General features: G+C 42.1%; 1 protein-coding gene across 2 annotated transcripts in view; it reads right to left on the reverse strand.

The window, feature by feature from the left end:
• The window catches only part of ZBTB8B (zinc finger and BTB domain containing 8B), a 37,510-nt gene that overhangs the window by 15,875 nt on the left and 4,481 nt on the right, over window positions 1-17,154 (reverse strand). Inside the window, exons 1-4 of one of the 2 annotated variants that reach the window (XM_072974864.1) lie at window positions 15,578-16,556; window positions 15,312-15,488; window positions 5,834-5,869; window positions 1,821-2,294 (exon numbers count right to left, since the gene is read on the reverse strand). In XM_072974864.1, the coding sequence (XP_072830965.1) occupies window positions 1,821-1,882 (62 nt within the window). In that variant the 5' untranslated portion in view covers window positions 1,883-2,294; window positions 5,834-5,869; window positions 15,312-15,488; window positions 15,578-16,556. Of the gene's footprint in view, window positions 1-1,820; window positions 2,295-5,833; window positions 5,870-15,311; window positions 15,489-15,577; window positions 16,557-17,154 lie in introns of those variants that run through there. The other variant, XM_072974865.1, reaches the window with a different exon arrangement.

A 17,154-nucleotide genomic window follows, 5' to 3' on the forward strand; every position in this document is an offset into this window, starting at 1 on the left:
CTGTGTATACACTTCTGCTGGTATATGTAAGAATTCTTTTTGAAGGTTATATAAGCAAGAGTTAACAACAGATATCTTTGAGGAGAGGGACAAGGGGAAGGGGTGTGTGGAAAGACCTTCACTTTTCATTTATAACTTTTCTGTACTGTTAGGATCTTTTACTGTGTACACATATTGGCTTTTTTTTTCTTTCCTTTTCAGCAAAGAAGAAAAAGGAAGATGGGACAGAGGGATAAGGAGTTGGAAAATCAGGGAGATAAATACTAAGTAGGTACAATACTTCTTAACTTGTAGAATGCTCTTATCTACAGGGCCTCCTCCCAGGGCACTGGCATTTTTCACTGGAAGTGCACCTTTCCACCAATACTACCCAAAACCCATTTCCTGGGGTTTTCTCTCTACAAACATTCTAGATTCTACTGGGTCATATAAATATTTCCTGGTTTTACAAAAGCCTATCCACATACATTTTTCAAACCTTTCTCCAATCCTGCATTTGGCACACCATGTGGAAATATTTATTCACATCAATCCCACATGTGTTCGGTGCTCTGCATCCCGAGAGATGCTAAGGATCACCACTTCTCTCTGAAAGAAGCTCTCGGGGTATACTGCTCCCAGAAGTACATTTATCCACTCTCTGGCAGAGACCCTCCCAACCTTCCCAACAGTTCCAATTCAATTCAACAGTTACTGGCTATATGCAATGCCTGACACAAGGAAGATGCCAGGAGTAGAAAAATGAATGAAGTACAGTGCATGTCCTCCAGGAGAGGGAAGATGCCAACACTACCACCTGCAACAAATTCCCATGTTCCCCTGAGGGGATCACAGGACTGTCTTCATTGCAGCACCAAAATAAGCTCTGAATTCCACCCACAAACTCTTTCCAACAATATTCCTCTAGTCTCACCACAGGAGGATAATGAAAATCTGCTCATCAATTGTTAGATTTTTCTGAGCACTAATCCTCAGCAAGCACTGTAAAAAGTACTTTACAAGCATCAATTAATTTTAACTTCACAATAATCCAGTGTGGTAGACAAAATCATTACATCTTTTTCAGAGGAGGAAATTGAGGTTCAAATTTACAGGTAACATGCTCAAGCTGGGATTGGAACTGACACCGGTTTGAGTCCAAATTTGACATCCCTAACCACTATGCCAATCTGACTCCCTGAAACCTCCAGGACACTGTGAGAAGGGTTGGGGATGTCACTCCTTTCCCCAGTGCACAGAGTGGAGGGGAGCGACTCGGAAGAAGAGTTTTTGCTTCTGTAGAAAGTATTTCAGGGTCAAGTGCATCTTTGATTCACTTGCCAAACTGCTCGAAAAGCAAGGGAATCTCCCCCGTCGGGAGCCAGACCACCCTGCAGAGATCACCAGAACCCGTTACTAGACACGGTTTTTGGCCCCCGGGGGTGGGAATCAAGGCCTTGCCCCTCCCGTGGCCTCCCGCGGAAAAAGTGACCATCGCTGCGACGTCCACTGCCCCAGCCCGGCCGAAATCCTCGCGCACTGGTACCATCAGAAAGAGCGCGCCCAAACCACCAGCCGGACGACGCCGGGGTGGGGGCAGCCCAGTGCCAGAGAAGGAGGCAGACCTGCCGCCGCGCCGCCCCTCCCCACGTCGGAGGGGAGGGAGGTGGTCAGTCATCCAGCGCGGGTTCCCCCTGGGATCTAGGGAGTCGCCAGGGCTGGGAGGTCCGAGGGAAGCCGACCGAGACGGGCATCCCTGCCCGCTGCCCCACTCTCTGGGCGCCCCAAATCCTCCCCACGTCAATGAAAGCGGTAGCGTGAGACCGCTTCTCGGCTCTCACCTTCCAGCGGGTTCCAGCCGCTCCGCCGCCGAGCTATGCTCACCGACACGCCCCCCTTTCATTCACCTGTCGCCCCCTCCGGTGAGAGGCTGGGTGGCTGACCAATCATAGGTGTGTCTGGGCTCAGGAAGGCGGGCCCTTCGGCCAGCAGGTTGGTCAATGGCTCCGGCGCCCCCTCAGGAGGATGCGCTCTGAAGGCTCTAATGCTCGCGTGGTGATGGGAGTTGTGGTCTCACTGTTCATTTTTCGGGCAAAAATATAGTGGACAAAACTACAAGTACCAAGATGCCAGAAGGAGCAAGGACCAGCGCTTGCAAAAGGCTGGAGCTTGGTTCGGTCTTGGGAGTCCCACTTGAGGGACCTGCGAAGTGTCGGTCTCTTTGTCCGGAGAGCTAAAAGCACGTTGTGCATATGAATACAGCCTGGAGAATAAGAGCTCCGACCTGTCAGTCCACGGGCACTCCGCAAAAAATTCTGGAAATGAGAGAAAAGGTTTAATCTACTCAACAGGTTTTTCTTGAGCACCCGCAACTGACTCTTCCACTGAAAGGCTTTCAAGTTTATATACACAAGTGAAACTGTTAAACAGCAGTATGTACATGTTGCTAAGTAACCGTATAGGCACGTTTTGGGGCAGCTGTAAAATAGACAAACCAGATTACCGCTCTCAGAGAGTTTAGTTCTAATGGGGGCGGGGGGTGCGTTTGTTGGGGCTGCTGTAACAAAGTACCACAAACTGGTTTAAACAACAGAAATTTATTGTCTCACAATTCTGGAGACTAGAAGTCCGAAAGGTGAAGGCGAGTTTGGTTCTTTTGAGGGCCATGAAGGAAGAATCCATTTCAGGCCTCTCTCCTTGACTTGTAGATGGTCTTCTTCATGCTCACATAGTGTTCTCCCTGAATACATCCCTGTGCCCAGATTTCCCCTTTTTTATAAGGACACTAGTCATATTGGATTAGAGGTTCACTCTACTCCAGTACAACCTCATCTTAACTAATTACATCTGCAGCAATCCTATTTCCAAATAAGGTCACCTTCTGAGGTACTGAGGGTTAGGACTTCAACACAGGAATTGGGATGGTGGTGGGGGTGGGGAATGGCTGGACACAATTCAACCTGTAACAGGGAGAGATGGCCAATAGACAACTTAAAAAAGGAAACAGATGAAGTACATGGCAAAGAAAACAGGGTGCTGAAGCAACAAAGAATGATTCAGTGGCTAGGCTAGGTTGAGGGTCAGGGATGGCCTCTCTTTTTTGGTGACACTTCAGCTGATACCCTAATTAGGAGGAATGAGCCATGCTAAGCTTAAACAGGGGAGCATTTCAGGGAGAGGAAGAACTAGTACAAAGGCTCTAAAACAGAAACAAGAAGATGGCCCCTGGGGTGAGGTGGTGGATGACAGGCAGACCAGCTTAATGGGCATGCAACCTGTGTGATCTCAGTGACAACCACAGCTACATGTTCAAGGCCATGGAACCTATATGGACATACCCAACTACCAAATTGTATACATTAACTAGATTTGATTTCTGTTTTGGAAAGATGGGGAAAGGCTATAACCCTTCACTAAGACCATCTATATTTCTCCACAGGGCAGGAGGGACTGGAATAATTGCAAATATAATGTACCTGTAGCTACCCTGGCAAGTCTGAGCATGCTCTGAGGTCAGGAAAAGACCACCAATAAAACCTCTCCAAGTCAGCATTCAGGCAGCCCTGGCAATGAGCAAACGCTTCTGATGCTCAGTCTCTCAATGGGCAGCAACAATGCTGGTGCCCCAGGATTTGGGATGTGTGTTGCCTATTACAGGGGCCACTGATGAGACAGTGATCATAGAATCTGCCACAGTGCTGAGGTTAAAAACAGTGACAATCATATTCTTTCCAGCATAATCTCTGCATTTACTGTGGCCAGCCCCTGTCAACACCTGTCTTAGTGAGAACACAAAACTCATTGGAGAATGTTCCCACTCTTTTCCTTCTCCAGAGGAACTTGTGTAGGACGGTAATTACTCCATCTCTGCACAGTCCACTTCTTTGGATACCCACATCCACACTCATTTTTCTTCCCAAACATCAAACATGTTCATGTCCTCCCTAACAGACCATCTAAAGTTCTATCCAGTTACTGCATTTTACTCAAAGTCTCTGTGTGATGTGCAGTCTTCTCTATCAAGTCCAGATGTGGAAAACATTATCTGCCTATCATCTACTCCCAATACTCCCAATATACAATGGTAAAGAAAAATACAGGAAACCTGCAGAAGTCATGGAAATTGTCCATGGCAATTGTTAAAACCTCTAGAGCAGAAACTGTGAGGATTCCCTGCCCAGTCAGTATTGTAAATTCTTGAGTCCACCAGCCAGCCAGCCCCTGGATCTCTTCTCTGGAAGAATCTTCTTAGTCCGTTGCTTTCTGTGTCCACATCTGAGGTGGACATTGGAGAAAATGTCCTTCTTGGCAGCTACCCAGCTGTTCTGGTTATTAATCTATTGTCTCTCAGCTCCAAATCCACCCTCTAGGCTCCGCTTTGTGATGCCGGGGCTGAGACTCAGAAAACCACAGTTCTTTTTTGCCACCTGCCAATATGGAATACCCAAGGGAGATAGCAATTCTAGAAGAGGTTGAAGGGATATCCTTCTTCCTGTCTACTTCCTGTTCCCCAACGTCACCTCGGCAATGATTTTTCACTCTGGCAGCTACAGTTTGTTCCAGTAGCAGTGATTGATTTTGGTTTGTACTTTTCTAACAATCATAGAATCTATTTCATTGTGCCTCCCTCAGAAACACCAGTCACTGCAAGCAGCCTCTTCTCAGAGATCTGGGTTCCAGCTAGGGTTGCCAGATTTCACAAAGAAAAACACTGGACACGAGTTAAATCTGAATTTCAGATGAACTACGAATAATTTTTTAGTACACGTATGTCCCCTGAGATATTTGGGACATATTTACATATAAAATAATTCATCATTTATTTGAAATTCAGATTTAACTGGCGTCCAGTGTTTTTCTTTGTGAAATCTTGCCAACCTAGTTCCTAAATTGAACTTCTAAATTGAAGTGATTCCACCCCCTCCCCTACGATGCCCCAACGGTAGGTAGGGGTGGTAGTTATTTCTTGCAGTTACTCTCTTTGTGATACTTTAGTTTGTCTTTTTTGCCTTTGTGGTTCTCTAGCATCTGCTTAACAATTATTTATATTAAACTCTCTCTCTTAAAAGAATTGATATATTTTCTGCCTCCTGATTGGATCCTGATTGATAAACCAGCAGAGCCCACTTCCTGGCGGTGTGGATTTTGGGACCCTGGAATGGCCTCAAATACAATCCCTCAAAAATGTAGTAGGCCTTTAGTCTCTTTGCTTCCTGTAAACTTGTTTCCATATGTAAACAACTATAGCCAAAATGCTCCTCTAGAATTGTTGGCTCTTTATTGCTGACTTCTGATTTCTGCCTATCAACCTCTCTCTTAACTTAATGGCCACTGCCATAGAAACAATATATGAGCTCATTCCTGAGGGCTGGCAGGTGAAAAGTGCTTTTAAAAAGTCTGGGAGCCATAGTCTTCTCTCCTTCCAAAGTAACCACTTTGCTGCCATCACTATTAACTTGTCCAATTTGGGATACAGAAGCAGATGGCTTTTTCAGCTGCACGAGGGACAAAATTATGGGGTTCTAGTCAATTTAGATTGCAGGCTTTAGGCAGAGTTCCTTCCTTAGTAAAGTTATGCTCCAATCATCTCTTCTTGCAAACTGGCTGGCTCTACTGTGAGTTCCTCTTTCTATCAAAGGACTTTGCTAAATGTAGCAAGAAGGAGCCAGCACACCCCAACAATCTGCATTTCCATACCACTGCCCCTAAAGCTACTGCCTCAGCCAGCTTATGATCTGCTTTCCAAGATAAGACAGGCAATATTGGGAATAAATATTATACTTCTATATTTTAAAAGTCACCTGTTTTCCAGTCTGCAAAAATCTGTTTCCTCATTGCCCCCAGAAGAACTTACCTTCTCCCTGAATCCATCTCCTTTATGTTCCATTTCCTGCAGCAACAGATATGAAATTCTGATTAAAGTAGGAATTGTACATAATAGAGACCTGAAAAACCTATAACTTAAATTCTGGATTTAATTTTTCTAGTAAAATGAGAAGTCCAGAGGTAGGCAGCCAGGCCTGTGTAGTTCAGGAAATCATCAGGGACTCAGGTTCTTTTTGTTATCCTGTGTGTCATCTAGCACACAGCTTTCATATTCAAGATTCCCTCGGGTCATAGGATAACTGCTGGAACTCCAGTCATTAAAGCCAAGCTCCAGGAAGGAAGAAGGGGAATGTAAAGGAGCAAGAGACATACACTAACTGAGTTAGCTCATCTTGTAAAGTTTTCCTGGAAGCCTTACCCAGTAATTCCTACTTACATTTTGTTAGCCAGAATGTAGTCATGTGGCCACTCCTATCTGCAAGGGGGACTAGAGAATGTAATTTCTTAGCTGGGAGTACTGCTGTCTCAGCGTTGTTAGTAAGAAAGAAAGTGGGAAAGGAATATTGGTAAGCATATCTCAGCTGGTGGGATCAGCATTGACAGGGGATACTAGAGCATAGCCCACTAGCCATGAGCATCCCACACGCTGTGGGCATCAGTTAGTATGTTTAAAGAAAGCATGGATGACAAGCAAAAATCAGTTTTGATTCTATATACCATCAATGAACAATCTGAAGAGAAAACTAAGAAAACAATTCTATTTATAATAGCATCCAAAAGAATAAAATACCTAAGAATAAATGTAATCAGGGAGGGGAAAAACTTGTATACTGAAAACTATCAAACATTGCTGAAATTAAAGAAGACCTAAATAAATGGAAAGACATTCCATGTTTACAGATTAGAAGACTTAATATCATTAGGATAACAATTCTCCCCACCCCAAAAAACTATAGATTCAACACAATCTCTATTAAAACTCCAGGGAGGGGGGTGGGAAGGGATAGACTGGGAGTTAAAAATTTGTAGATACTGACAGGCATATGTAGAATAGATAAACAAGATTATACGGTACAGCACAGGGAAATATATACAAGATCTTGTGGTAGCTCACAGCAAAAAAAAATGTGACAATGAATATATGTATGTTCATGTATAACTGAAAAATTGTGCTCTACACTGGAATTTGACACAGCATTGTAAAATGACTATATAACTCAATTAAAAAATGCTACAAAAAACCCTCCATGGCCTTTGTGTAGAAATAGAAAAGCTAATGCTCAAATTCATGTAGAATTGCATGAATAGCCAAAACAATATTGAAAAAGAAAAATAAAGTTGGAGAACTCTGACTTTCTGATTTCAAAACTTACTATGAAGCTACAGTAATCAGAACAGTGTGGTCCTGGTATAAGGGTAGACACACATACAAATGGAATAAAATTGAGAGTCCAGAAATGAATTCAAACATCTGTGACCAATTGACTTTCAGCAAGAGAGCCAAGGCCAATAGGGAAAGAGTATTCTTTTCAACAAATGGTACTGGAACAACTGGATAACTATGTGCAGAAGAATGAACCTGGATCCCTACTTCACTCCACATGCAAACATTAACTAAAATGGATCAATGACTTAAATATAAGATCTAAAACTATAAAACCCTCAGAAAAAAACATAGGGGTAAATCTTCATGACCTCAAATTTGGTAATGGTTTATTAGATTTGACAACAAAAAAGTCCAAGCAACAGAAGAAAAAATAGATAATCTGGACTTCAAAGGATTAAAAATTTTTGTTTTATCAAGAATGTGAAAGCAACCTATAGAATGGGAGAAAATATTTGCAAATCACATCTCTGATAAGGTTTCAGAATATATAAATAACACTTGCAACTCAACAACAAAAAGACAGACAGCCAATTTTTAAATGGGCAAAGGACTTGAATAGATATTTCTTCAAAGAAGGTATATAAATGTCCAGTACACACATGAAAAGATACTCAACATCATTGGTCATTAAGAAAATGCAATCAAAACCACAATGAGATACCACTTCACATCTACTAATATGGCTTTGACCGAAAAGACAGATACTATAATGAAGAGGATAACAAGGATATGGAGAAACAGACACTCTTGTACATTGCTGGCAGGAATGCAAAATGGCATAAGCTATTGTGGAAAACTATTTGATGAGTTACTCAAAAAGTTAGATAGGATTACTACATGACCCAGAAATTCCACTCTTATGTAACACCCAAAAGAAATGAGAATATACGTCCACAGGGAAACTTGTACACAGATATTTTTAGCAGCATTATTCATAATAGCCAAAAGGTAGAAACAACACAAATGTCCACCAACAGATAAATGAATAAGCAAAATATGGTATATACATACAATGGAATATTATTCAAGCATAAGAAAGAACAAAGTTTTGATATATGCTACAAGTTGGATGAACTTCAAAAACATGCCAAGTGAAAGAAGCCAGACACAAAAGGTCATAGTTTGTTTGGTTCCTTTTATATGATATGTCCAGAACAAGCAAACCCATAGAGACAGAAAGCAGATTAGTAGTTACTAGGGGATGGGAGGAGGGGAAAATAAGGATATGAGGTGTTTTTCTAGGGTGATGAAAAAATTGAAACTAGAGAGAGATAGTAGTTGTACAACATTGTGAAGGCACTAAATAACACTGAATTGTACACTTTTAAATGGTTAATTATATGTTATGTGAATCTTACCTCAATTTTGTTTAAAAGCATGGAGTGGTGGGGAGGGTATAGCTCAGCGGTAGGGTTCTTGCTTAGCGTGCATGAGGTCCTGGGTTCCATCCCCAGTACTGCCACTGAAAAATGAATATTAACTACTGCCACTCCGAAAAAAGAAATTTTTAAAAAGTGTGGAGAAAATAGTGGTCATGGAGAGTATCAGATAATCAAGGGCAAGTCAGTTAAGTGTAGGTCAATTAAGAGAAGTTCTTCTAATACATTTAATCCAAGTTGTGAGACTTCATTAAATTTCTTAGCAAGAGTGTAGAGAATTGTCTACAGAGCCATATGAAGTATTCTCTCCTCCCTTGCCTGAAGAATTTGATCCTTTCTTAATTGATAAGAATGAACCCTCATTGCTGGAGAAAGTCCCTTCTTGTCCCTCTGGACAGAACCAAAGTCCAAACCTAACATGTCCTGTAGGATGAAAAGCAGACAAAAAATAGGAAAGAAGAGGTCTGCCAAAAGAAAAAAAGTACAAGAATTTGCTATTTTATATAATGAAAAAGCAGGAGACTATTGATGGAGGTGGATCTGGAGAGTACTTAAGGAAAGCCTGAATATAGTTTCAGATAAAAATGAATACATTGATGTGAGTGTACTTACTAGAGAGTCTGCATTCAATGTGCTCACTCTGACAGCTGGCAGCTGTTATCCTAGCAACTTGAAGTGTTGGTTTATGCAAATGTGGATACAATACTGACCCATCATTAATTTGTATAACAGTGGAAATCTCTTGGCATAAACCAGAGGAAGAAATTCAAAGATCTCAGGAGGCAGGATGATTTATTGAATCTATGTATGCATCTTGCTGACCAGGCCAATATTATATTCTTTGAAAAGGCCCAGAATTCACCTCCTCTACCAAAGGTAAAGGACAATTGATGAGGGAAGTGCCAAAATCATTAAAAAGCACTTTCCTGACTATCTTCTCCATGCCAGGAGTGGTGGTGAATGGATCTACAATCGAAATAAACTCTCATTTCAGGGAGGATGGGCAGATTCTGGGGTGATAGAGCCCAAGTGGTGGCAGTTACCTATCTAATACAAGGTGGAAAAGGTTACCAATAAGCAGTAGAGTTATGAAATCAGAGTGGTTTGATACACAGAGATCTTTGAAAACAACTAACTAATCGTGGATAGCCTACTAAGTTCCCATTTAATTTTTATAACAATAACTGGGGGAAAAATATTTCTATGGCCAGTAAACAAAGGCCTATAATGACATAATAAACAATTTTGATCTTTCATCCAATCCTCATACCCAAATCAATTCACAAGTGTACAGATCACTGAGAAAAAAAAGAAAGTTGAGGACCCTTAAGGAAAGATCCAACAAAAATACCGTAAGACCATACTGTGAGTCTTTCTACTGCCTTGTCCAAAGAACTTGTGCTCGGACACTGGCCACACTTATTTCTGGACATCCATAATGCCTCTGTGCTGCACAAGAGTGTGGGCTTATGGAAATTTGTGAATTGGTGTCCAGTTAGGAAAACAGAGACCACCCTTTGTATTCCAAGCAGAGACGAATTTAATGTAGCAACTTGGTCACAATGATATTAGAAATGTTGAGGAGCTAGGGGTAAAAGGTAGCATTCTCCAGAGCCCAGGAAGCTGCTTGTACCATTGGACTGATGCCTACAATCCTACACTCACTACTGACAGTGCCAGAGGACACACTTTTGCCAAAGATAAGTCACCTCAAGCAGGAGCATTTTCCCCTTCCTTCCACCTTCAAATATAACCAAGTGCCTCCCATTGTTAGAACCTAACTGGGACCCAACTATCAGTGGAATCTGGGAAATGTAGTTTGCAGGCTTCTAGCCCTGGCAGTACAGGGGAGATCACAAAGGGACAGATGAGAGACTAAGAAACAATATGAGGTATAGGAAATCAGGCAATAAATGGAGTTCTGACCAAAGTCTACTTAAGGATAGATCTAGGTCCCAAATCTATGTGCTAGTTTTTATCCTCATTTGCGTAACTGGAATAAATATCTTCAACTACTGACAGAATCCTACATTGGCTCCCAGACCATAGGGTAAAATCTTCTATTATAAGAAAAATGTAGTAGACATTATTGAAGCTTATTACTCCCACAAATTGTAAATTAAGGTGAAAACTCCAGACAGCATTACACAGATTAATGCCACCATAAAAACTTTAAATATGCAGATGTGGTGATTTCTGTCACATCAGTGTCTATTCTTCACTCGGACAGTGGGAAAGACAGATGGTCTTGAAGAAGATGTAAACTTAATCAAATGGTGACTTCAGTTGCAAATGCTGCTCCAGATGTGGGCTTTTTAGAGGAAGTATATCAGCACAACCCCCAAAACCTCATCAGTCAAATGCATTTTTCTGCATTGTGACAGAAAATGTAAGAAACTATTAGCTTTATAATCTTTCCTCAGAGAAAAGCCAGTCCTTCTGCTCTAAGCCCTAAGGTAGCTTGCAGGAATCTGGACTCTGCCACCATCTGGCTCAGTCAGTTCAGTGCAGGAAGTAGAAACCACTCCAGGTATTTGTAGATCTTGCTTGCCAGCAGCCACTGCTGCAGAAAGATGTCTTCTGCCTCAGTTCTGCTTTCTGAAGTCTCATGTGGCTGCATCTACTCAAAGGAACCTAACCCACATCCAGAAACTTAGCTGCAAGGGAGTCTGAGAAGTTTTTTTTTTTTTTTAGCTTTACGATTCCTCAAATAGAAGGAGGGTGGAATAGAGGTCAAGGGTCAATCCAAGTACCTGTCACTTCATCCCACAGGCAGTCACACTGGTGGCCCCATACTGATAGAACACAAAAAGTAGGAAATACCAGGTGCCAAATAAATCCAGTGAAAATATAGCAGACTGACACTTCATGAAAATTCTGGAGTCACATGGCCTGAGACACATCAGGACATTCCCTCCAAAGCAAAGGACAGGTTGCTGCACTTTGGACTTCCTTCCTGACAGAAGGAGCCCCAGGGCTTGGTGGGTCTCTTTGGATTCGGGAGGCAACGAACAGCCTGATTGGTGCACTACTCCTATCCATCAGCCAGTTTCCAGCTTTGAGTAAAGCATAGAGCAAAAGAGGGCAAGTGAGACCCCTCTAGCTGGTCCAGGCTGCAGTGCAAGTAGCTCAGTCTTTTCGTGCTGAAGACCGAACAGATCCTTGGCTCAAAGTGCCTGAGGTAAATCAGGATGCTCTATGGAACTTATTGCAAACACTGGTAGAGGGGTCACTACAGACAGGCCCTTAGGGTTTATGGGCAAAGTCATGCTTTATTCTTAAGTGAGTGTTTTTTTAATAGCTCCTGGAGTCTTAATGGGCTATGATAGATTGCACACCTGCTCAAGGGGCACCAGGTGACCTTGTAACCTGAGCTGCCCATTGTGAACTGAATGTTTTCTGATCCCTAGGCCTGCAGTTCTCAAGGTGAAATGGTTCATCTAGAACATGGCCCAAACAGCCAGATGTGCTGGTATCAGACAAAAATGGACTGCTGTGGTTTGAGCACCCCACCCAAGACAACCCTGTCCTTCAGGAAGGAAATTGTGCTAGTGGCAGAACATGGAATGGGGCATGTGGTTTTCCACTTTGCGAGATGGCCTGAAATCAAGATTGACATTAAATCACAGGCAGTGGCTACTGAAGGAAACAAGATGAGAGGCTTGGGAACAAAAGGTTGGGGACAGAAGAACAAGGACAGACCTGCTGGAATAGGCCCAGACTATTAGAATGTTCACTGTGGGAGTGACTGCGACAAGGCTCCCTGTAAAGAAAAAAATATTAGAGCTTGGTTTCCAGATGGCAGATTCTGAAAGAGTAAGAAATGGCTTTATAGAAATGGTTATGTGATTAGTGGAGAAAGAAATCCTTCAGCAGGCAGAACTGTACGCTGTATAACTCATTGTCCACTTTGCCTGGAAAGAGAGATGGCCCGAGGTCAAGATCTGCACCAGGTCATGGACAGTGACTAATGACATCACAGCTCAGTATCATAAAGATTGGAAGTTCATGAGAAAGAAGTTTGCAAAAGATGGATTTCTAGAATGATCGTAGATCATGAGACAGCAGGTATGCCAAATGAATGGTCACCATGGGCCCCCATGGTGGGGAAGCTTTTAATAATCAGCCAAGAAAATGTTCTGTGGGTGATAACTCAATGGTTTTACCCCACCCAGTCCAGCTCTTGTTCAATGGGTTCATGAACAAAAGACCATGATGACAGGGGAGAAGATTATGCATGAACTCAAGAACAGGAAAGACTCTACCCTCTACCCTCCTAGGTTCCATAGCTGGATCTGTGAAATAAACTGCTAACAGGCAAATTAACAGGAGAAAAGGTACACAAATTTATTCATTTTTAATATTGTGCGCATGGGGGTAATATAGGGGAAAAAAAGTAAATACCAAAAAAAGTGGTGGGATTTGGAAGCTTATATACTGTCTTAATAGCAAAAGGGGAGGGGAGAGGTAGGCCACTTAGAGGAGAGAGTAAATGATTTTTTTAGGAAAGATGAATGGGTCCTCAGAAGAACATATAGGAGATATGACAGTTTGTGACAAAGTTTGTCTGGGTGTTGGGTCAACTTCTAGCCTCCCCTCTGTGATAAAAGTTTATCTTCCCTGGTTGATGAAACTCCAGGAGAAGGGATTTATGATAACTGAGTTCCTTTTGGAAGACCTGTCCTTAAGCAGATGAGGGACGTTCAGAGAAAACCTCTCCTGGAATTTTCTGTTTTTCAAGAGACATCAGCGCAAAATAATCACTACACCAAGGCAACATATTTTGGGCTGACATTTCCTGAACTCCTTCAGCATCCAATCCCAGTCTCCCTTTTTAGAAAAACCCTCACTGTTGTCACAGGAAGAAGAAAATGCCAGATCTCACCTCCCACCGCTGTGTCCTTCTACAGAAGCAAAGCGAGTTAGCTCTTTCCTCTACCCACTCTTAGATACAGCCATGGAGCAAGCTTATGATATAGAAGTCCCAAGAACAATGCTGGAGGCAGCTGGAAAACTATTATCATTTTTCCAACGCAAGAAAAAAGCACAGAAAGGTAATGTGACTTGCTTCCCTGAAATCAGTCCACAGCGCCACCTTCTGGGAGCCTTGGTGAAATCATCAGCTCTTTTGCAGCAACATTCTTTGGCTATTTGGACCACTATAATCTACCTGCCTCTTTTGACCACAATAATCTGCCCAGTACACAAAGGATGTCCCCCTTTTGTAAATTATAAAGTGATGCATAAAATTCTTGGAGGCTGGAACAGGGCTCTGCTCAAGATCACAAAACACAGCATGTTAGGAGTACAACCAGGAGAGGGGTGTACTGGGAACAGTTTAACAACCGCCTGTGAAGGGGTAGGGAGCATGATTTGTAATGTTTATAGATTTAATGATGTAAACACTCCCACATTCATCAATTTTAGACTACAGCGTGACGACACTGAATGCAGAGCTGGGAAGAGAACACCATTATATAGTATTTCCTCCACATAGATACAATAAATCGTAAGTCACTTTAAAAGCACAGATAGTGAAATGTATAAAAAATATGTTTGGCTGTTTATTACCTTTGTTTTTATATAATTTATTTAAATGTAAGTTTATATGATTTAAGTTTTTATAATGGCTATATTCAACAACCAGATCATAAAATTTCTGAAATTTTAACAGTCAGCTCTAGAAGGCTGAACTAGAACCATTCTGCTGGCTTTTAGGCATGTCCTGTGCTGCCTCCACCAGCAATTTAGGCATTTTCATTTTGCACTGGATCCCACATTTTATGTAGCTGGTCCCGCTGCCAACTCTACACTGGGATTTCCAGAGTGGAACTAGGGTAGGCTTTGGAAATTTCACTTCCCAGGAGCATCCCGAGCCTGACTGCCTTCCACTGAGGAAGCTCAGCCTCTCCAGAGGAGCCAGAAGGCCATCCTAGGACCACTCCTGTCAGCCCTACTGCAGACTAGAAACCAGCTTCATTTGAATGAGTCAGAGCACCATCTGGTGGCACCTGAGTGTCAGGGATTCCTGGGAACGAAAACCCAGAGGCTCCTGGGACAAGAGTTGTTTGCCAAGAGGGATCCAGCAACATAGAAGAGGGGATGTGAGTGAAAGGAGGGTCTGAAGGTCAGGGACGGGGTGAGATTATACATTCATATTTCACCTAAGCGCTAGAGAACTTGGAGGTCCTGAGGATGGGGGAAAAAAACAATTCTAGAGGCAAAAAATGACCAATGCCCATAACCCAGGATTAAAATCCACATTTGCTAACTCCCAATCCAGTGTTCTTTCAACATACCATTGAATTCAACAAATGCTTATGAATCCTCTACCAGTGCCTAGGAGAGGGTAAGGGGCTACGACAATAATAATGACTACATTAAGGACTTTATGCCATACGATATGCTAGGTGTTTTATTTACTTAATTCTCACAACAACAAGGAGTATTATCCTCATTTTAATGATGAAGACACTAGAGCCAGGGGGAGTTAACTTGCCCAAGGCCACACTGCTAGAAAGTGGCTGAGTTGGGATTTGAATCCAGATCTGGCTGATGCCACTGAAGGGAGCCAAGGGTCAAGGTGTGGGGATGAACAGATGGGGAAGACTAAAGAGATCCAACAGGAGGGTCCCACTCAGTCTACACACACTGAAGACCTCATGGTCATGCACTGTGCCAGGCCTGGGGGTGAGGGGATGAGAGAAGGTGAGTAGAGAAGGAGAGGATGCAGTACTTGCCTGTCTGCAGCTTGTGGGCTGAGTGGGGAAGCAGGACATGAGGCTGGACCAGGTTAAAGCGCATGCGATGTGCAGAAACTTGATTTTATCAGATGGCCATGGGTTCAAATCAGAGTTCTGCTATTTCCTAGCTGGATGGCCTTGGGAAAATCACTCCATCTCTCCGAATCTCAGCTTCTTCAACCATGAAATGGAGATTAGGAATAGTTTTTACCTCATAGGACTATTGGGAAGATCACACAAGATATTCTGTGTAAAATGTTTACCTGTTTATTAAGTGGTGTGGTCACTAGATCAATCGCCTTCACAGCATAAGTCATTTCCTTAGTCAAAAACCTCTGGTGACTCTCCTGTGTCCATGGATTAGGTTTGAATTTTCAGTCCTGTATCCTGTATTCTCAGGAATCTAGATGTTAATGACCTTTACAGCCTCACCACCATCTTCTCTTTTCCCTTTTCTTTCAGCCACTCCAGTGTGCTCCAAATTAGTCTTGTTTTATCCTTATTCTCCTTGCATTTGTTCTTTCACTTGCTCCATAAATATTGTCTATTATGTTCCAGACACTGTACCAGATGCTAGGGGTAGACAGGTAAACAAGACAAACAAAAATCCCTGCCTTCGTGGAGGTCATATTTCTAGTCAAAGAAGGACAGATAATTGTTTTTAAAGTAAAAAGTGTAGTATGTAAGATGGTGATAAATGGTGTGGAGAGAAAAATTAAGCGGGGGAGAGGAATGAAAATGCTTGGAGTGCAGGATGTAATTTTAAATAATGTGGTCAGAGTGAGTAAGAAGATGATTGTTGAGCCAAGATCTGAAGGAGGTGAAGGTTTGAAGCACATGGAAATCTGGGTAAGAGCATCCTAAGCAGAGGAAACAGCAAGTTTAAAGGCCTTGAGTCAGGGGAGTGCTGAGAATTTTCAAGGAGCATCAAAGTGGCCAATGTGGTTGAAGCAGAAGGACTAAGAGGCCTAGTAGCTCAAAGTCAAATCAACTATGTAGATTCAAAGACATAGAAAACAAACTTATGGTTACCAAAGGGAAAGAGGGGGGAAGGGATAAATTCCAAGTTTGAGATTTTCAGACACTACTATATAAAATAGATAAGCAAGAAGTGTATTTTGTATAGCACAGGGAACATATTCAATATCTTGTAGTAACCTATAATGAATGAAAAAGAATATGAAAATGAATATATGTATGACTGAAACATTATGCTGTACAGCAGAAATTGACAATTGATACATTGTAAACTGACTATACTTCAATTTATAAAAAATTTTTAATTAGCAAAAAAATCTAGACTATAGGAAGGCAAGAGTTGATGCAGAGATACCAGATATCCAGATGAGAGATGATATTGGCTTGTACCTACTCAGTAGCAGTGGAGGTGGTAAGACGTGACTGGATTCTGGTTTTGTTTTAGAAGTAGAGCCAACTAGATTTGCCAAGGAATTAGCTTTGGAGTATGAAAGAAAGTGAGGAATCAAAGCTGTCTCCCAGGTTTTTGATTTGAGAAACTGGAGGAGTAAGGTTGCCATTTACAGCTTTGGGAAAGTTTGCAGGAAGTTGAGGTGGATACATCAGGAGTTTGGGGATGTATTAAGTTTATATATCTATTATACATCCAAAAATAGATAATGATCCTGGTGTTCAGAGAAGATGTGTAGGTTGGAGAGAAAATTTGAGAGCCAGTGTATAGATTTAAAAACCATAAGACTTGAGGAGATCATCCGGGGAATGATTTCAGACTTCGAAAAGAAGAGGGTCAAGGACTGAGCCCTAGGACAATTTAGCAACAAGAAGTGGATGAGGAAAAAAAAAAAAAACAGCAAAGAACTGA

Source organism: Vicugna pacos, chromosome 13, assembly GCF_048564905.1.
Source record: "Vicugna pacos chromosome 13, VicPac4, whole genome shotgun sequence".
Classification (NCBI taxonomy): domain Eukaryota; kingdom Metazoa; phylum Chordata; class Mammalia; order Artiodactyla; family Camelidae; genus Vicugna; species Vicugna pacos.